The sequence below is a fragment of the Salvelinus fontinalis genome, chromosome 3, assembly GCF_029448725.1.
Source record: "Salvelinus fontinalis isolate EN_2023a chromosome 3, ASM2944872v1, whole genome shotgun sequence".
Taxonomy (NCBI): domain Eukaryota; kingdom Metazoa; phylum Chordata; class Actinopteri; order Salmoniformes; family Salmonidae; genus Salvelinus; species Salvelinus fontinalis.
In genome coordinates, this window is record NC_074667.1 from 21,240,661 (window position 1) to 21,263,014 (window position 22,354).

Sequence of the window (22,354 nt, forward strand, 5' to 3'; positions counted from 1 at the left end):
CATTTAATTCAACCGCTGAAACCCTCCCAGTTGCTGGCCGTCAGATTTTCCCGTGGAATTTCATTTGTTAGTGTTTTCAGTAAATGTTTCTAAAGCCATCCCTTCAAAAACGGTATACCTTTAATACTGTATACTGTATATAGTATCAAAACAATGGGTTGAGAATATTAGGGCTCAATGAATGAAATCCATATATGCATATTTGTCTCCATTTCAGCACCAATTGGTAGACTTCAAAATACTCTGATCTTGGAGGTTATTTAGGTTTCGAAAATATTTATGAATAAAAAAAAAACGGGTTTGGAGAGTCTTTATGCACAAAATATATTGATGAAACAAAAATAGAGTGGTTTGATTCATCCTGAATGTTACCATATTCAAATTGTTCAATCCATGAAATATTGGAACGTGAGAAAAGTGTACCAGAGGGGGATGAACAATAGTCTTATAAATCTACCCTAATAATCCTCACTAATCATGGAACTGTGATGACAACGGTCCAGTCGTCTTGAACCATGCGCTGGGCTCCAGGTTTAAACGGCTAAGTGTGATTTGCATTCCATAATGATTCAAAGAGACTACATACATGTACTGTATATCTCAAATGATTGATAGAGGAAAGAAAGGTAAACGGAATCGAATGTTGCAAAATGTACAGGCTAGAAATGGAAGACAATGAACACTAAAATGACAGTTATGAGTTTATGTGAGTATTACTGACGGTGGCTACAATAATGGATCATATTTAACATGATACAAATTGTAAAAAAAAAAAAAAAAAAAAATACGAAAAGTACAGCACAGCTATTTATAGCCTACTGGAAAAAGGGCCAAAATACATGTTGATATGATTTTCAGTTTGCTTCCATATGACTGGTTTCACATGTATCCAGCGATCATAAGGAAAAATCGTCTACAACTTTTTATATTTGTATTTACAATCTGCTTCTCCAAACGGATTACTCATTTGCCTAGCTCTTATTAGTTTTTAAATTACAGTACATGGAGAATGGTGTTATTTCTATCAGAATTTTTTTGTTGTTGTGTTTTTCCACTTGGAACCGACAGGTGCTCAACCTTATTCATGGTTTGCTCGCGTGTAAAGGTTGTGGAATTAAGTCAAGGTCAGAATTTGTGTATCTGAAGACACACCTCTGTCACACCTCCATTTATGTGATCTCCACCCCAAATGTATTGCTGACTGGTCCATGCTTAAGTTCAAGGTCAGAATACCCGTAGAGAGAAAAGTGCATAAAAAGGGAATTAAGTTCTATTTACATGCACGTAACTCTGGTCTGAATTCCCCCATCGAGCACATAGTCAGCGCATAGTTTGGAGAAGTTTATGTCCTCGTTAGGGCTTTGCAAGAGAGAGAGAGAGACAGAAGGACAGAGAAAGAGGGGGTAGGGAGGTAACAGTAGGGACAGGACGACTCCAGGAATAGCTTGTTAACTCCGTCCCTCCCTCCCTCCCTCACTCTCACACACTCTCCCATCCTTATCTATTGTAGTCCATTTTAATGCTTGTTTATTGTTATTTGTTTATTAAATATATTAGGATAGCTACATATTAAGGTGAAGGTGTCATTATGCTAAACTGAATTGGGATACATTACCAGGCAAAAGTTTGGGCACACCTACTCATTCCAGTTTTTTTTTTTTTTTCCTACATTGTAGAATAATAGTGAAGACATCAAAACTATGGAATAACACATATGAAATCATGCAGTAACCAAAAAAAGCGTTAAACAAATCTAAATATAGGTTACATTTTAGATTCTTCAAAGTAGCCTACCTTTACCCCGATGACAGCTTTGCACACTCTTGGTATTCTCGGAACCAGCTTCATGATGTAGTCTCCTGGAATACATTTCAAATAACAGGTGTGCCTTGTTAAAAGTTAATTTGTGGAATTTCTTTCCTTCTTAATGCGTTGAGCCACTTAGTTATGTTGTGACAAGGTAGGGGGGGTATAGAGAAGTTCGGCCTATTTGGTAAAATACCAAGTCCATATTATGGCAAGAACACCTCAAATAAGCAAAGAGAAAGACATGAAGGTCAGTTAATCCAGAAAAGTTCAAGAACTTGAAAGTTTCTTCAAGTGCAGTTGCAAAAACTATCAAGCGCTATGATGAAACTGGCTCTCATGAGGACCGCCACAGGAAAGTAACTTTTGACTGTTACTGTATATTGGTACTTTGTGTATATTGGCATTTCACACTTCTGTACAACATAAATGTTACAGTGTGCCTGAGTTTACGTGTGCTTCCAGGTCATTCTAAGTAAGTGCTTTACATACAACTCTGTTCTGTCTGATTATGCAGTTAACTTGACCTAGTTTACCTCTCCGCAGTCATTGTGATGTGACACCTCTGTACAGGTGCCAAGGTGTTGAGACAGAGAGAGAAGCAAAGAAGTCGGGAATTCTTCTGTGCTTTCCCAGGAAACTATGTCATCCGTCAAGCTCTTACTAACAAACAGCCATTTTGACTGACGAGGAAGAAAAAACGGGTGTAATTTGACTGTTGTCTGTCAGTGGCATCCCTTATGGTGCCTTCTTACACTATCAACCTCGTCAGCTCTCTCCGACTTGTAGCATGCCTGTCTGTCAGCCTGTCTGCCTGTCTGTCCGGCTGTCAGTCTTTTTCTCTGTCAAAAACTCCATTCTTTCCTAAACCTAAATCACTCTGTGAACTTTCCAAGTACGATAATTATCCCCCTGCTCTTTTGGCCCAAATTTGAGTTCTGTTCCAACTTTTAAGTAAGTCAGTGCCCGAGGCATGTTGCTTTGTCCGTCACCCGCATACTTCCAATGCTTATTCACTGTTGTTTCCACAGGAAAGCTGACGGCGAGGACCTTGAGTGACACCCTTTGCCAGGGAAGAAAACCCTCTCTTTACAGAGTCAAGTAAGTAGTGCAGACATTTGCAAAACATACAGTGCCTTCAGAAAGTATTCATACCCGTTGACTTATTCCACATTTTGTTGTGTTACAGCCAGAATTCAACATGGATCAAATAAAAAAATCTCACCCATCTACACACTATACCCCATAATGACATGTTTTTAAAAATAAAAAGCACATTTATTGAAAATGAAATACAGAAATATCTCAAAATCACAATCAACTTGACAGAGTTTTAGGATTTTTTTAAAGAATAATGTACAAATATTATACAATCCAGGTGTGCAAAGTAGAGGTCGACCGATTATGATTTTTCAACGCCATACCGATACCGATTATTGGAGGACCAAAAAAAGCCGATACCGATTAATCGGACGATTTTTTACATTTATTTGTAATAATGACAATTACAACAATACTGAATGAACACTTATTTTAACTCAATATAATACATCAATAAAATCAATTTAGCCTTAAATAAATAATGAAACATGTTCAATTTGGTTTAAATAATGCAAAAACAAAGTGTTGGAGATGAAAGTAAAAGTGCAATATGTGCCTTGTAAAAAAGCTAACGTTTAAGTTCAGAACATTAGAACAAATGAAAGCTGGTGGTTCCTTTTAACATGAGTCTTCAATATTCCCAGGTGGGAAGTTTTAGGTTGTAGTTATTAGAGGAATTATAAGACTATTTCTCTCTATACGATTTGTATTTCATATACCTTTGACTATTGGATGTTCTTATAGGCACTTTAGTATTGCCAGTGTAATAGTATAGCTTCCGTCCCTCTCCTCGCTCCTACCTGGGCTCGAACCAGGAACACATCGACAACAGCCACCCTCGAAGCAGCGTTACCCATGCAGAGCAAGGGGAACAACTACTCCAAGTCTCAGAGCGAGTGACGTTTGAACGTTACTAGCGCGCACCCCGCTAACTAGCTAGCCATTTCACATTGGTTACACCAGCATAATCTCGGGAGTTGATAGGCTTGAAGTCATAAACAGTGCAATAGCTGCTGGCAAACGGACCTAGACTTGTCGCTCTGGTACCGCTTTCCATGCGGGAGCAGAGAGAACAGTCTATGACTAGGGTGGCTGGAGTCTTTGACAATGTTTATGGCCTTCCTCTGACACCACCTGGTATAGAGGTCCTGGATGGCAGAAAGCTTGGCCCAGGTGATGGTAGTTCGTACGGCCCAGTACCTCCGAAGTGCCTTGCGGTCGGAGGCCGAGCAGTTGCCATACCAGACGGTGATGCAACCCGTCAGGATGCCCTCGATGGTGCAGCTCTAAAACCTTTTGAGGATCTGGGGACCTATGCCCAATCTTTTCAGTCTCCCGAGGGGGAAAAGGTTTTGTTGTGCCCTCTTCACGACTGTCTTGGTGTGCTTGGACCATGTTAGTTTGTTGGTGATGTGGACGCCAAGGAACTTGAAACTCTCAACCTGCTCCACTACAGCCCTGTCGATGAGAATGGGGCGTGCTCGGTACTCATTTTCCTGTAGTCCACAATCATCTCCTTTGTCTTGATCACGTTGAGGGAAAGGTTGTTGTCCTTGCACCACATTGTCAGGTATCTGACCTCCCTATAGGCTGTCTCATCGTTGTTGGTGATCAGGCCTACCACTGTTCTGTCATCAACAAACTTAATGATGGTGTTGGAGTCGTGCAGTCATGAGTGAACAGGGAGTACAGGACGGGACTGAGCACGCACCGCTGAGGGGCCCCCGTGTTGAGGATCAGCGTGGTGGATGTGTTGTTACCTACCCTTACCACCTGGGGCGGCCCGTCAGGAAGTCCAGGATCCAGTTGCAGAGGGAGGTGTTAGCTTATTAATGAGCTTTGAGGGCACTATGGTGTTGAATGCTGAGCCTTAGTCAATGAATAGCATTCTCACATAGGTGTTCCCTTTGTCCAGGTGGGAAAGGGCAGTGTGGAGTGCAATAGAGATTGCATCATCTGTGGATCTGTTGGGGTGGTATGCAAATTGTAGTAGGTCTATGATTTCTGGGATAATGGTGTTGATGTGAACTATGACCAGCCTTTCAAAGCACTTCATGGCTACAGACGTGACTACTACGGGTCGCTAGTCATTTAGGCAGGTTAGCTTAGTGTTTTTGGGCACATGGACTATGGTGGTCTGCTTGAAACATGTTGGTATTACAGACTCAGACAGGTAGAGGTTGAAAATATCAGTGAAGACACTTGCCAGTTGGTCAGTGCATGCTCGGAGTACACATATTGGTAATCCGTCTGGCCCTGAGGCCTTGTGAATGTTGACCTGTTTAAAGGTCTTACTCACATCAACTGCGGAGAGTGTGATCACAAAGTCATCCGGAACAGCTGATGCTCTCATGCATGTTTCAATGTTACTTGCCTCGAAGCGAGCATAGAAGTTATTTTGCTCGTCTGGTAGGCTCGTGTCACTGGGAAGCTCTCGGCTGTGCTTCCCTTTGAAGTCTGTAATAGTTGTCATGCCCTGCTACAACCGACGAGCGTCGGAGCCGGTGTTTTACGATTCGATCTTAGTGCTGTATTGACCCTTTGCCTGTTTGATCGTTCATCGGAGGGCATAGCGGGATTTCTTATAAGCTTCTGGGTTGAGTCCCAATCCTTGAAAGCGGCAGCTCTACCCTTTAGCTCAGTGCGAATGCTGCCTGTAATCCATGGCTTCTGGTTGGGGTATGCATGTACAGTCACTGTGGGATCAAACTGGTTTTAGCAAATGTCATACTATGGCATTATGGTTAAGTGTTGAAATTGGAATCGTATAAAGCCTTTTATCACTGTGAAATCATATCTCAAGTTATTTATTGCCCTTTTCATTTCTCAGTGAAAATGGTTTTTTATTGGTATTTATACATGTTTCTCTGTTTCTTTTATTTGTTTTCTCCTCTAGGGACGCTAAGACTCCATATCAGACTCTTCCTTCATCTGCAAGTGAGTGTTATTGAGGTTTTAGTCATCATTGTCTTACGTTAGATAGCACGTTGATTTCGTCTGCACTGATCTGTCTTGTGTCTTGCAACGGGTAATAGGATAGCTCAAAAGTAGTTATGCTACAATGTGCTGTCTACCATTTGAAAATAATACCAAGGTGACATCTGCTGAACCCCATTTCTGCATCAAAACTGTCTGAAATAATATAAGCTAAAACAATTAAAATGCCAATAATGTTGATGCTTTTGTGGTGAAGTCTTAGTCGCTCCATTTTACATATAGCTAAGAACTATAGTGCTTCAATGAGCAGTATTTCTGAAGTTTGACTATGGCACAAAAGCTAGCATAATATGTCCAACATTAACGTTAGCTTGCTAACTTTAGCTGAGCCAGTCACTGAAATCATCTTTGACTGCAACGATGCTGCTAACCAACCAGCTACCTACTGCACACACAAAGTAGCTAGTAGTGCTAATGCTTACAATATTATGAGTTTTCATGAAGCAGCTGTTCTTCTGCCATGAGTCATTGCAGTAGCCTCCGGAGTCAGCTGCTGACTGTGCTCAGCTGACCTAACGATACGATCGCGGAGAAACATGCTGATCTACGGGCTGATTTCTGATAACAGTCAGTCCCTCTTAATTGTGGGGCTACATGTCTACAACTTCAGGGTAATTTAAACAGGCTAAGCAAGCTTTTTATGTAAGTTAAGGAAGAGCTAGCTAGCTGTGTCAGTAAAGTAGCTAACTACAACAGTTAGCTACACAGCTGATCAAGTCACAGCACTGGTGACCAGAATTTGTGCCGCAGATCGCCACCTGCTTTTTTTATATTCATATGCAAACTATTAAATCACTGCCACAGCGTTTGTAATAATTTAGCTTGCTAGTTATTTTGTCTATTTCATGGAGAGTCATACGAGAGTGCAGTGATATTGTGAAATTTGGAACTATGTTTTAATTTTTTGAATTGTCAATATTCAGAGTTCCAGGTCCTACAAGACAGATTGGTTGAGGGACGAGCGTCCTGGAGGAGTGACGCCATCTGATGTGTGACAATTCTTAGTCATAGCTTAGCATAGCATAGGCTAAGCAGCCAACATGGCAATTTGGACAATACATATAGTCCCCATGTTGCTTAGCAACTTACCAGTCTTTAATTCCTCCTTCTAGATCAGCTGACCTAAGAGCTGTCATGGCGGCGTACGGACAGACCCAGTACAGTCCAGCCCTCCAGCCTGCGGGACCCTACACACCGTATACATACCACACCCAGGGCTACAGCATGCCCTCATACAGTAAGTACCATCATATCATTCAATACGGGGGTGAAGAGGTGGGGATATGGCTGTTTAAAAGTTGTCTTTAAAGTATGGCATCTAAGGCACTGTGAATAGGAACCACAACTCCACATCCATTTACACCAGGGTCTCAAACTACAGGCCCACAGGCCAAATGTGGCTCGCAAACTGATTTAATGCTGCCCGCATTTTACAACACACCCAGTTTTACACCATGTCCCTCTACAGTGTAATATACAGTGTGACCAGTTTCAGTAACTGAATCCAGTGTAGATCATTTATCTCCTTATGTCCTTTCCTCTGCAGACATTAAGACAGAAGATGGCCTCGGCCACTCTCCAGGACAGAACAGTCTGCTGAGCTACTCCAACTTCAGCAGCACTCCCCCAAGCCAGGGCCTCTACAGCTACTCCACACACGGTCAGTCACACACACACACACACACACACACACACACACACACACACACACACTAGGGTTTAATATCGGTAACCGGATTACCAAGTTTTACTGGGATATCCTGCCCAAACCCATTCTCGTTTCCCGAAGATAAATACTGTTGAGAAACTAGTAAATTATAATACATTATTTCTATGAACAGCCTGGGAAATGGAACTGTTAAATGATGTGCAATGTCTAAATCTGACTTCACTGCTTTGCTATCTGCATAATTAACGCTAAGTGTGAGTGTGTGCGCTGTTGTAGCCTACCGTTTTTACTTGCACAAGGTCGCTGCGTCCTACAGGTTCTCCTACCATGCCACTGCAAACAGATGTAGGCCTACAGGAAACATCAGATCAGAGCTATAAAAAAAAGGATGGCCATAGCCTACCCTCCCCAAGAATCCCTTGAACATATCACAACTGGTGAGAGGATATGCCGAGAAAGAGAAGAGCAAATTAGCTGATGGAAAAATACAAAATTTGCATGTGTGACATATAAACTCTGGCTTCATTCATAGGTTACATTAGACCGGTCATCACAACGCTAGCAGCCTACCATATTTACTCAACATAAAGTCCCCAATAGAAAACATCATTTAGGCCACTTGCATGGCTTCTATAAATGTTTATGCTTACTATATGCCCACATAAAAAAATACTATGGTATGCTATAATTACTATAGTATAGTGTTTATTATTTTTTATTATTATTTTATTAGTTTTTTCTAATATATATATATATATTTATTTGTAAAATTTTACCCCCTTTTCTCCCCAATTTTCGTGGTATCCAATCGCTAGTAATTACTATCTTGTCTCATCGCTACAACTCCAGTACGGGCTCGGGAGAGACGAAGGTCGAAAGCCATGCGTCCTCCGAAGCACAACCCAACCCAACCAAGCCGCACTGCTTCTTAACACAGCGCGCCTCCAACCCGGAAGCCAGCCGCACCAATGTGTCGGAGGAAACACCGTGCACCCCTTGGCTAGCGCGCACTGCGCCCGGCCCGCCACAGGAGTCACTGGAGCGCGATGAGACAAGGATATCCCTACCGGCCAAACCCTCCCTAACCCGGACGACGCTAGGCCAATTGTGCGTCGCCCCACGGACCTCCTGGTCGCGGCTGGCTGCGACAGAGCCTGGGCGCGAACCCAGAGACTCTGGTGGCGCAGCTAGCGCTGCGATGCAGTGCCCTAGACCACTGCGCCACCCGGGGGGCCCCATAGTATAGTGTTTTTGCGGACTTTACTGTAGTATTCACTGTAGTGTTTTTGCAAACTTTACTGTAGTATTTACTATAGTGTTTTTGTTTTATTATATTTCACATCGAAGTGGAGGCTTTCTCCTTCAGGAGACCTACTGGAGAAATACTGAAAGAGCAAATTTTCCGTAACCTTTAGGTAGGTAGGACTGAGGTTAAATTGCGATATAGGGAGGGGAATGAGCAGTGTACACTGCATTCAGAAAGTATTCACACCCCTTGACTTTTTCCACATTTTGTTACATTACAGCCTTATTCTAAAATGTATTAAATTGTGTTTTTTCCCTCATCAATCTACACACAATACCCCATAATGACAAAGCAAAAACAGGTTTTTAGACGTTTTAAAATTTATTTAAATAACACAAAACTGAAGTATCACATTTACGTAAGTATTCAGACCCTTTACTCAGTACTTTTTTGAAGCAGCGATTACAGCCTTGAGTATTCTTGGGAATGACGCTACACGCTTGGCACACCTGTATTTGGGGAGTTTCTCCCATTCTTCTCTGCAGATCCTCTCAAGCTCTGCCAGGTTGTATGGGAAGCATTGCTGCACAGCTATTATCAGGTCTCTCCAGACACTGAGTGTATAAAACATTAGGAGCACCTGCTCTTTCCATAACATAGACTGACCAGGTGAAAGCTACAGTATGATCCCTTATTGATGTCACATGTTACTGTAAATCCACCTCAATCAGTGGAGATGAAGGGGAGGAGACAGGTTAAAGAAGGATTTTTAAGCCTTGAGACAATTGAGACATGGATTGTGTATGTGTGCCATTCAGAGGGTGAATGGGCAAGACAAAAGACTTCAGTACCTTTGAACGAGGTTTGTAGTAGGTGCCAGGCGCCCCGGTTTGAGTGTGTCAAGATCTGCAACGCTGCTGGGTTTTTCACAGGTTCCCATGTGTATCAAGAATGGTTGACCGCCAAAAGGACTTCCAGCCAACATGGCACAATATGGGAAGTGTTGGAGTCAACATGGGTCAGCATCCCTGTGGAATGCTTTTAACTGTAACGGCCTGACCAGAGTTCTTATGTGTTGTGCTTGTTTTAGTGGTGGTCAGGACGTGAGCTGGGTGGGCATTCTATGTTGTGTGTCTAGTTTGTCTGTTTCTGTATTCAGCCTAATATGGTTCTCAATCAGAGGCAGCTGTCAATCGTTGTCCCTGATTGAGAATCATATATAGGTGGCTCGTTTTGTGTTGGGATTTTGTGGGTGGTTGTCTCCTGTGTCAGTGTTTGTGCCACACGGGACTGTGACGGTTAGTACTTTTGTTGTTTTGTATTCTTGTCTAGTTTTCATGTCGTTAAATTATGGAAACTTACCACGCTGCACATTGGTCCTCCGATCCTTCTCGCCTCTCCTCGTCTGAGGAGGAGGACGACTTAGACTGCCGTTACATTAACACATTGTAGAGTCCACGCCCCAATGAATTTAAACTGTTCCGAGGGCAACTCAATATGAGGAAGATGTTTTGTACAGTCAGTGAATGCTTTCAAATAGCACTGTTGGTTTTCACGGTAATACCATGATGTCTGGTAATTTTTCAAACTTTTCTCGGGAGGAACAATGTGTTGATTATCTGGAAAATATTAAACCCTAACACAAAAACACACAATTGCCCAGCACTGGGTGGGAACTGGTGATGCTTGGAGCCAAAGTGCGCTGCTCAGACCACTGCGCTACGTCCGTTCAGAATACTCTAGCAAGCCGTGAGAATACTTGATGATACTTGATGGTATGAGGTCGGTAGTTTTGCAGATCCTTCCCCAAACCATAGCCCTTGCCTTAACCACTCTGAAATAATGCCTAAACTGTTAACCGTTGAATTGTTTCTGTTTTAACCCTCTAACCAAGCAGCATGAATGGGTAAAAAATAGACGTGCATACTTCCGAGTTTCAAATGGAAACTATGAGATCTTGATGAATACAGACGGACACACAGATGATTGCATGCACACAAACACCCAAATACACACACATACAAGGTCAGTACTCCACCTCTCGTTGTGCCTTTCGCTCTGATCTCTTCGCTACTTTACAAATGGCTAGCCATCCTACCCTCTTTCATTCCTCCTTACTGTATCCCTCCCTCTATTTCTCTCTCTCACACACACACACAGACTCACTTTACCTCACTCTTTTGCTGAGATCTATCCTTTTTTCTATGGCCAGTCCTTTCTCTTACAGAGCCTTACAAAAGTATTCACCCCTCTAGGCGTTTTTCCTATTTTGTTGCATTACAACCTGTAATTTAAAAGGATTTTCACATAATGGACATACACAAAATAGTCCAAATTGTTGAAGTGAAATGAAAACAATAACTTGTTTCAAAAAAGAAAGAAAGAAAGAAAAGTGGTGCGTGCATATGTATTCATCCCCTTTGCTATGAAGCCCCTAAATAAGATCTGGTGCAACCAATTACCTTCAAAAGTCACATAATTAGTTAAATACAGTCTACCTGTGTGCAATCTAAATGTCACATGATCTGACACATGATCTTAGTATATATACACCTGTTCTAAAAGGCCCCAGAGTCTGCAACACCACTAAGCAAGCGGCACTATGAGGAATAAGGAGCTCTCCAAACAGGTCAGGGACAAAGTTGTGGAGAAGTACAGATCAGGGTTGGGTTTAAAAAAATATCCAAAACGTTGAACATCCCACAGAGCACCATTAAATCCATTATTTAAAAAATTGAAAGAATTTGGCACCACAACAACCTGCCAAGAGAGGGCCGCCCACCAAAACTCACGGACCAGGCAAGGAGGGCATTAATCAGAGGCAACAAAGAGACCAAAGATAACCCTGAAGGAGCTGCAAAGCTCCACAGTGGAGATTGGAGTATGTGTCCATAGGACCACTTTAAGCCATACATTCCACAGAGCTGGGCTTTACAGAAGAGTGGCCAGAACAAAATAAGCAAACATGTTTGGTGTTCGCCAAAAGGCATGTGGGAGACTCCCCAAACATATGGAAGAAGGTACTCTGGTGAGATGAGACTAAAATTGCGCTTTCTGGCCATCAAGGAAAACGCTATGTCTGGCGCAAACCCAACACCTCTCATCACTCCGAGAACAACATCCCCACAGTGAAGCATGGTGGTGGCAGCATCATGCTTTGGGGATATTTTTCATCAGCAGGGACTGGTAAACTGGTCAGAATTTAAGGAATGATGGATGGCTCTAAATACAGGGAAATTCTTGAGGGAAACCTGTTTCAGTCTTCCAGAGATTTGAGACTGGGACAGAGGTTCACCTTCCAGCAGGACAATGACCCTAAGCATACTGCTAAAGCAACACTCGAGTGGTTTAAGGGGAAACATTTAAATGTCTTGGAATGGCCTAGTCAAAGCCCAGACCTCAATCTAATTGAGAATTTGTGGTATGACTTAAAGATTGCTGTACACCAGCAGAACCCATCCAGCTTGAAGGAGCTGGAGCAGTTTTGCCTTGAAAAATGGGCAAAAATCCCAGTGGCTAGATGTGCCAAGCTTATAGAGACATACTCCAAGAGACTTGCAGCTGTATTTGCTGCAAAAGGTAGCTCTACAAAGTATTGACTTTGGGGGAGTGAATAGTTATGCACGCTCAAGTTTGAAGTTTTTTGCATCGTCAAAGTGGTAGGCATGTTGTGTAAATCAAATAATGCAACCCCCCCCAAAAAACTATTTTAATTCCAGGTTGTAAGGCAACAAAATAGGAAAAATGCCAAGGGGGTGAATCCTTTCGCAAGCCACTGTACCTCCCTCCCTCTCGCTTTCTTTTTCTCTCTGATCTCTCCATCACGATGTGGCCCTCTGACTAGGAGCCCAGTGAGTGGGGTCCTGTCATTTCCAGGTGGGTGTCCGTAGCAGTGCCCGTCTGTCCTCCTCCACGCCTGTTCTCCATTAGCTGCGGTCTGGGTGCCTGGCGTCAGCAATCTCTCTCTCTCCTCTCTGGAGGTCAGGCCCCTTCATCCCCACACACCCACACCGCGGCCCGGCCCGAACCAGCACGCTCTTGTGTGTGTTTGTGTGCGCGTCCGTGTGTTCCACGTGTGTGTGTCTGTGCTCCACACATTCCCCAGTTCTTCGGCACCCAAAGCATGCTTGGCTCAGTAGGACTTGATGGCTTTCAAAGCAGCGTGAAATTGACCTTGCTCTGTCAGAGGTTAGAGGTTAAGGTGCATGTTGTGGTGCTGGGAGGGGAGGCTAATGAAGGAACTGCATGGACTTACTGACAGGGGAATGCAGGGCCACTGTTAACATAGTCGTATTCATGAGTACGCACTGTAGCAATGGAAAACCGAAATGAGCGTTTTTAATTGGGCAAGTTCAGTTCTTCTGTTTGATCCTAATGAATACGACCCAAAAGAGGAGACTCAACATAAAAAAAAAACTTGAGAGATGAGAATATGGCCCTATAGCAAAGCAGGTTTATAGAATCCACATTGATCTTCAAAGAGAGTTTTGTATATTTGTTATATTTATATTTGTCTTGCTCTGTATTTTGTAGCAGATTCATAAATCTAAGCTTGGACGAAATGTCAGTCTGTTCCAGCTTCAGCCAGCTACCGTTGTTGTCAGAAAGTAAGACTGAAACACTGGTATTCTAACAATGGAATACATGGGACGACGACTGCTTTCTTTCATGTGTTTCAGTACAGGTAAACAAAAACCTAGAGTGGCTTGAAACAAACTCCCATGGCAACTCCATGTACAAGACCACCAGACCTTTCATCCCACATACACACACGCACACACACACACACACACACACACACACACGCACGCACGCACGCACGCACGCACACACGCACACACGCACACACGCACACCACACACTACACTACAAAGGACAGACCAAATCAAATCCAGAAACTCCACTGTTTATTTGGAGACCTTCTGGTTTCTTTGTGTTGCTTTGAAGACTATGTTTTGTTGTCCTGGGAGACTCCCGGGTGGTTCTGGGTAGTCATTCATCTAAGGTTAGGTTTTGGGGTGGTGGGATGGAGGGAAAGAGGGGATGTTGAGGGGTAACAAACGAGTGTGGCTGGGGAAAAGAGCCCAGAGGAAGGCATTCCTTCAGCAGACTTGATAACACTGATGGAGTAGCTAGCTAGCACACCAGGCTTCACCCCAAACTGCATTGTTCTTGTTGGGACTCATAAATCAAGCGCCATACTCCCTGGAGGCGTTGAGGCAAGTCAATGTTTGAAGGCCATGTTGTGAAGCTACTTCTGTGATTCATGTTGAGTTGATTACAGTAGGTGTTGTTTCCTGCTTATTCCCTTCTTATTCTGAAAATCTTCCAACCGGGATTTTTGGAAAACCTGTGAATTTTACCAGAAGGTTACCATAATTTTAGGGCTAATGCTGTCTCACGGTCCACTTAGTACACATCGTTACAAATGCATAGTTATGCCCATTAATGAGGGGTAATTGACTGATATACTTGTACGATAGGTGTGCAATTTCTGTTGAGTTACGTTTAACTGCCTTGCGTTCTTAACTTTGCCTGTTTTATTTCCATTTGTGAAATTTATTGGTATTATAATACCAATAAAAAAAATTAAATGGAGCTTTCAATGCAAGTCCAACTTCTGTAAATGTCAGTCAATGTGAGTCTGTTTTTAACGTTGGTTTAATGTTGTTTTCCAGGTAGCAGTATTTCTTCTGGGATTTTCCAGGGAGCCAACCCCATCACAGGCTCAACTCCATTCAACCCCACACAACAGGTCAGTACAGGATGTAATACGCACACGATTATGGACGACATCTTTTATACAAATAAAAACACCTCTCGCAGTACAAAAAGTTTCCAAATGGCTGGGATGGCATTAAATGGGTTTGGAATACTGCAACATACAATAGAATGTGCCACTCATTTGGCTTCAGTGATATTTTTTATAAATCTGTGAAGAAAGAGAAGCCCAATATGTGATCATTTGTAATATGTATTTTTCTTTCATACATCTTATGAAGTGTTTAATATTCATCCTATTCCCTCTGTCAGGACTTCTCAGCGTACTCTAGCTACAGCCAAAGCCAGTACTCGCCATACTACAACACACACTACAACACCCCGTACCTCGCAAGCAGCAACATCAGCCCTAGCGCCATCACCACGCCCATACCCTATCAGCATCCAGAACACCCTGCCGTGGTGCCCAATCACAGCCCTGAGTCCCACCCAGGTACAGATGGTTGGCCCGCCTCGTCTCTTTATTTGAGAATGATTTATTGTCCTATTAACATTCTATTTATCTTTCTGTCGTATTCTTTGGTGTTTTAGACAATTTCATTGACGTGATGTGTGTGTGTGTGTGTGTTCCAGGAGAGTACCATCCGCCCCCTAGCCCCCCCACCCCAGGGAAAGAGCCAGAGGGGGTGCCAGCCAGACGGAGCTCAGACGGGAAACTGAGGGGCAGGAAAAGAGTCAGTGACCCACAGCCCCCCCTGGACTCAGATATAGAGGTAATGTTACAGTCCATGGAAGTCACAAACACGTGCACACACACACACACATCCCGTCAATGGTAGCCATTGACACAGTGAGCTACAGTATGACCACAGACACTATAGACACATAGGCACACAACAGACATACTGTTATTAAAAAGGTAACTGACAGTTAGACAGCTGGTTTAAAGGGAAGTTGCACTTTCATAACTGTAAAGAAATCATCAGTAGTCATTTATTGACCTCGCTCAGTAAAAGTCATAAAAGATTGCACAACATTTACAAATAATGGTAGAACAGTTTAGTAGCTCTTGGTGGTCTTTTATGATTTTCCAAGTCATTTTTCTACTGATTGATCAGTTTGTATGTGTGGACCGCACTGTCATTTTCTCTTCAACGTAGAGATTGTTATTTTTCTATTTGGCTAAATATGTCTTTGTCTTATTTTCCAGCGTGTGTTTGTGTGGGACCTTGACGAGACCATCATAATTTTCCACTCTTTGCTCACAGGGAGCTTCTCCACGCGATTTGGCAAGGTATAAAAAATGGACTTATGACTTAAAACACTCTCCCATATCACTTTTCAAATTAAATAACCCTGAAAGTATTTGACGGCTTATTTAAACTAATCCTTGATAGAGTTGCAAAGCTACTGGTAATTTAACAAACGTTAGTGGAATCATCTGTAATTTTGGTGAATAGCAGGTCATTTGTGGTCATTGGGTCATTTATACTTGAATAAAATGTAATTAGCATAACATTAGTATAACATATTCTTATTTTGTCATTTGTATATACAGTGGGGGGGGGGGGGTCTTGTAATTTTACCCCCTTTTTCGTGATATCCAATTGCGATCATGTCTCATCATTGCAACTTCCCAACGGGCTCGGGAGAGGCGAATGTCGAGTCATGCGTCCTCCAAAACATGACCTGCCAAAACACGCTTCTTAACACCCACCCGCTTAACCCAGAAGCCAGCTGCACCAATGTGCCGGAAGAAACACCGTTCAATTGACAACTGAAGTCAGCCTGCAGGCACCCAGCCCGTCACAAGGAGTTGCTAGAGCGCGATGAGCCAAGTAAAGCCCGGCCAAACCCTCCCCTAACCCGGACAACGCTGGACCAATTGTGCGCCACCCTATGGGACCCCTGGTCACGGCCAGTTGATCGAATCCCAGGCTGTAGTGATGCCACAACACTACGATGCAGTGCCTTAGACCTCTGCGCCATTCAGGAGGCCTATTTGTATATATTTTACATTTGATACGGCCAGAGATAATTAGACACCTGTGATAATCTGAAGTACCCAAAAAGGCCACTAGATGTAATCTGATCAAATAAAAATACAAACTTGAAAGATACCAAAATTCTGGTGGTTTACTAGTAAACTTAAAATGTTTCCAGTAATATTCTCTCCCTTTGCAACCCTAATACTTTAACCCTAATAATAAACTATGCAATATCAGTTAGGGGTGAATCCTAACTTCCAGTGGAATTGTGTGCGTTGATGTCAATGGGACTAAATTAATATTCTACTGGAAGTTAGGATTCACTCCTTAAAGCCTAACTTTTTAAGAAGTGTTTTTGTCCTTTGCTCTCTCCTTGACTTTTCACACGCTTGGTGTTTTCCTTCTGTGCCCTCTTGTCTCTTTATATAATCCAGGGGACTTGTTTGGCCAACCCACGTCCCACTGTTTGATTGACAGCTGATTAACCTTTACATAATAGACAGGCAGCTGATGAGGGCAACAATAGTCATGTTTCTTTTTTTTGGCCACAACAGTGTTTTGAATTCTCACGGTCCCGCTGCGGTTTGACACGATGTAAACGTGGAGTTGGAGAGAGAGAGAGCCAGAGGGGGAGAGAGTAACAAGTATTAGGCCTAAGCCCTCCACCATTTTGGCACTCCGTTGTTTCTTTTTCAACATATTGTCGGGGAGAAAGGAGAGGATGGAAGTGCTGACATTTGACTGATGTGCCAAATTCCTGATTCCACCCACCCAGCTTCCCCGCTGAAACGGCAAACTTCAATCCAACATGCTCTGACATCAAAATGTAGACATGCCAGAGAGAAAAAAGGTTTTGGGTAGGGGGGGGGGGGTAGAATCCTCAAATCCCCCAAAAAGATTCCGACCAAAGGCCTAGTGGGATTATTTACGAGCCAGGAATTGGTTTTCAATTAGGTAGGAGTGAGTTTGATATGTCTTCTCACAATAATGCTCACTGTCAGGCAATGACCAATGTTTATCTTAGCTTAGGTTTCCCTATATTAAAGAAACAGGATCCCAACTTTTCTTAAAAAAAAAAATTATGCTGTGTCTATACCAGACAGACTATATTGTAACTCCTTCCTTATGACAGTCATTGTATCATGACCAAACTCATTGAGGTAAACAAGTGTTTGGCCTGTGTTCAGGCAAGCAAGGGAAGCCTGGACCCAGGAAGGGGTAGAAAACAAATGGTAGTGATGAAAAACTGTTTTCACTGCCTTTGAAAAACCAAGGTAAACTCTAGAGCACATGAGGATTTTATTCCCTACATTATTGGTCCAATGGCATTTTATTTATAATACGTAGGCTATAGTGCCCGCGCCATCTCTCTCTTGCTCTCTCTCTTTCTTAGAGTGTGATTTTCCTCTATGCGTAAAAGATTTGAATACAAAAGTCCACCACTGAAGGTGGTGGATGTTTTTGTGCTTTATGATATTTTCTTGTTCTCTGTGAATTCCTGCCTGTAATTAGCAAGAAGAGTAAGCTGGACCTCTGTAATTGTTATTGCTACCTCCCTCCGCATTGAAGAAGACTTAGCAGAGAGTGTGATTACGGATAATTATCTATATTTAAACAAAACACTCCCTCTCCTCCACCTCCCCTCATTCTCATCATCCCAACACTCTCTTTCTGCCCCCCTTTCTCCCTCGCCCCCTCATTCACCAAATCCACTTTGCTGTGAATCAATTGGAGGTGGGAGGAAGGCTGTCATTTTTCCAAATCTAACACTCCCCTTCGACTGATGCCTCACTCCTCCAATTTTGTCACACTGCCAAGCTGTAGAACCACCACTACAGCCACAGCGCCAGTACAGTACAGCACACAGCCACCTGCACTGCTGGTGCCCAGCCACTCCCCACAACAACAATGTACTGGACTGTTTTCAGACAAACTGTGATTTCTCTGTTCTCTGCGGAAGATTTGTAATTCTCCCATCATTAGAAAAGCGTATCTTCTTCATTCCTGAATTCTTCAATAACTGTGTGTGCGTGCGCGCGTGCGTGTGTGAGTTTGTGCGTGCGTGCATTTGTACGTGTGCGAGTGTGTGTTGTGTGTGTGTGACAGAAAGAAAGAGGCAGAGAGAAAGAGACAGAAACAGAAAGAGAGAAAGAGCAGGGTGCAGTTTGGTGGAAAGAATGATTGACAGAAAGGTAATCAGACTTCCTGCTCAGGTGATAGAACCTGTCCTGTCAATTTGAGAGAAGGGCTGCCAGTGTCTTTAGAAGGCTGTTTGGACAGGGAGAAAATAATGACTGTTAGGGGGGTTGGAGTTTAGAATGGCACCTGGCGCACACGCGACCCAAACCAAGCGCATCTACAAGTATTTCTTCTGATTACAGTCTATATACCATAGCGGTATACAGTTGAAGTTGGAAGTTTACATACATTTCGGTTGGAGTCATTAAAACTCGTTTTTCAACCACTCCACGGATTTCTTGTTAAAAACTATAGTTTTGGCAAATCCGTTAGGACATCTACTTTGTGCATGTCACAAGTAATTTTTCCAACAATTGTTTACAGACAGATTATTTCACTGTTTCACAATTCCAGTGGATCAGAAGTTTACATAAACTAAGTTGACTGTGACTTTAAACAGCTTGGAAAATTCCAGAAAATTATCGCTTTAGAGCTTCTGATAGGCTAATTGACATAATTTGAATCAATTGGAGGTGTACCTGTGGATGTATTTCAAGGCCTACCTTCAAACTCAGTGCCTCTTTGCTTGACATCATGGGAAAATTTAAAGAAATCTGCCCAAAAAATTGTAGACCTTCCACAAGTCTGGTTAAGGTCATTTCTAAATGCCTGAAGGTACCACGTTCATCTGTACAAACAATAGTACGCAAGTATAAACATCATGGAACCACGCAGCCGTCATACCGCTCAGGAAGGAGATGCGTTGTGTCTCCTAGAGATGAACGTACTTTGGTGCGAAAAGTGCGAATCAATCCCAGAACAGCAGCAACGGTCCTTGTTAAGATGCTGGAGGAAACAGGTACAAACGTATCTATATCCACAGTAAAACGAGTCCTATATCGACATAACCTGAAAGGCTGCTCAACAAGGAAGAAAGCGACTGCTCCAAAACCGCCATAAAAAAGCCAGACTACAGTTTGCAACTGCACATGGGGACAAAGATTGTACTTTTTGGAGAAATGTCCTCTGGTCTGATGAAACAAAAATAGAACTGTTTGGCCATCATGACCATCGTTATGTTTGGAGGAAAAAGAGGGAGGCTTGCAAGCCGAAGAACACCATCCCAACCGTGAAACACGGGGGTGGCAGCATCATGTTGCGAGAGTGCTTTGCTGCAGGCGGGACTGGTGCACTTCACAAAATAGATGGCATCATGAGGAAAGAAAATGATGTAGATATATTGAAGCAACATCTCAAGACATCAGTCAGGAAGTTAAAGCTTGGTCACAAATGGGTCTTCCAAATGGACAATGACCCCAAGCATACTTCCAAAAGGTGTGGCAAAATGGCTTAAGGACAACAAAGTCAAGATATTGGAGTGGCCATCACAAAGCCCTGACCTCAATCCCATAGAAAATTTGTGGGAAGAACTGAAAAAGCGTGTGCGAGCAAGGAGGCCTACAAACCTGATTCAGTTACACCAGCTCTGTCAGGAGGAATGGGCCAAAATTCACCCAACTTATTGTGGGAAGCTTGTGGAAGGCTACCCAAAACATTTGACCCAAGTTTAACAATTTAAAGGCAATGCTACCAAATACTAATTTAGTGTATGTAAACTTCTGACCCACTTGGAATGTGATGAAAGAAATAATTATCTCTACTATTATTCTGACATTTCACATTCTTAAAGTAAATTGGTGATGCTAACTGACCTAAGACAGGGAATTTTTACTAGGATTAAATGCCAGGAATTGTGAAAAACTGAGTTTAAATGTATTTGGCTATTGTGTATGTAAACTTCCGACTTCAACTGTATATTGCCTCTTATTTTCCTCTGCAATTATTTTAATCTAATTCCTGTCTAGCAAGCAAGCTTCACTTGGGAGAATACTAAATCCATTTCAACTAACCATTGTTGGATCCCTGAGAGATACCCCTGATGCTAGTTGGCTAAAGAAATTAGGGCCTTTTGTTATTAGCAAAGTTATTAGATCATAGGCTATTTACTCACCTCACTTCAATCATGTCCATGTAAGCTTGCTACTGTAACTACCAAGGCATTTTCGCTCTGTGTCAGAGACATGATGGGGGTCCAGTTCGTCCAATTAGCATGTGTTGTGAGTGTCACTATTTTCACAAAGATGCTGTAGGGAGTAAGACATGCACTACTGGCTCACAGACTGGGCAGAACAGAGTGAATTGATTACCCGTCCTGTGGGCTAGGGAAAAAAATATAATTATGCCAAGGCAGCTTCGTAGCAAACTCTCTGCAGCCCGGTACCCATCCGGGGCCCAGTAGTAGGGAAACCCTGTGTTAGATAATCAGACTAAACACTTTGTCATAATTACATACCAAACCTCTTATGACATCTCAGTCAGGTCTATTCAACTGAACTTCAATTCTATCTGTGTGGATATGGAGTCAAGTTCATTTGCTATTTGAAGCTTGGTTGTGTCCTGCTGATTTGACGGTGTGTCGTGCAGAAAATCAACATTCATTTAATATTCATACATCCTTTACCACTGTGCCAAACGTCCTACCTGTTTTATACCCAATAACATCAAGAGAGACAACATTTTCTTTCCTGAGATGAACAATGACCTATGTAAGTAATGTTACGAGAGTAAGTCCTCTTAAACACATGTAAACAACTGGTTCATGAAGGGGCGAAACCTAACTTCCACTTTAGTCAAATTTTCACCTAGTTATGCATTGGTGTCAATGGGAGAGTCGATGAAAAACTAAGTACATCCTTGTATAAACAGCTGTATTGACCTTTGTAATGTCTTTGTGTCTCCTGGCAGGACTCATCCAAGGCAGTGTCGCTGGGGCTGTGGATGGAGGAAATGATCTTCAACTTGGCCGACTCACGGCTATTTTTCAACGACCTGGAGGTGAGACTCATTTACCTAATGGATTAGATCATATATCATCCATTCCTTTGCTCATTATCCATCCTCCGTTATCCATACTGTTGCTCATCCATCATCTAACATTCACATTTGTGTTTATAATCTATCATCCATATTTGTGCTTATTATCCATCATTGATCATCCATACTGTTGTTATTACGAATCATACATACATCATCCATCCTCTTTATTATGCATCATCCATAACATTGCTTATATCCATCATCCTCAATTGATACTATCAGTAGGGCCAGGAGTTTTCCCAGGATTTATGTGACAACCCTCATGACAATATTACAAAAGATTCCCTTTCATATTTTTAGGGTTACTCTGTCATATTCTCAAAAGATTTGAGTTGAAAGCCTAACTGTTTAAGTGGGCTAGGGTTAAACTTGAGCATTTTTAACATCATGAACAACAGTTAGGTTTTTCTCTGTGCATTCCACGGCCTTGTTCTAACAAAGACCAGGCTTAAATTTGGTTTGTGGTGAGAAGGAACACTGAGTTGTTAATTATAGGTGTGTGTCTGTCTCTTAAAGGGAGATTAGTTGTGGGGAGGAGGAACAGCTGAGGGGAAGAAGGCAGAAAAAGCAGTTTCCAAACCCGCATTTTAAGTTCCTTCTATTTGTCAGCCTCTGTTGTTAGTTCCCAATACAAACAGTAGACTAGTGTCGGCCATATTTGTTAGTCATATGCTGTGGTTGATTTATGAAGGAATTTTCCTTCAGGTTTGT

General features: G+C 42.5%; 1 protein-coding gene across 1 annotated transcript in view; it reads left to right on the forward strand.

The window, feature by feature from the left end:
• Positions 1–22,354, forward strand: part of LOC129840844 (eyes absent homolog 2-like) — a 55,026-nt gene that overhangs the window by 24,433 nt on the left and 8,239 nt on the right. The window contains exons 2-10 of the mRNA XM_055908928.1: positions 2,838–2,907; positions 5,804–5,844; positions 7,017–7,141; positions 7,451–7,564; positions 14,498–14,574; positions 14,853–15,033; positions 15,174–15,313; positions 15,751–15,834; positions 21,512–21,601. Coding sequence (XP_055764903.1) covers positions 7,039–7,141; positions 7,451–7,564; positions 14,498–14,574; positions 14,853–15,033; positions 15,174–15,313; positions 15,751–15,834; positions 21,512–21,601 — 789 coding nt within the window. The 5' untranslated portion in view covers positions 2,838–2,907; positions 5,804–5,844; positions 7,017–7,038. The remainder of the gene's footprint in view (positions 1–2,837; positions 2,908–5,803; positions 5,845–7,016; positions 7,142–7,450; positions 7,565–14,497; positions 14,575–14,852; positions 15,034–15,173; positions 15,314–15,750; positions 15,835–21,511; positions 21,602–22,354) is intronic.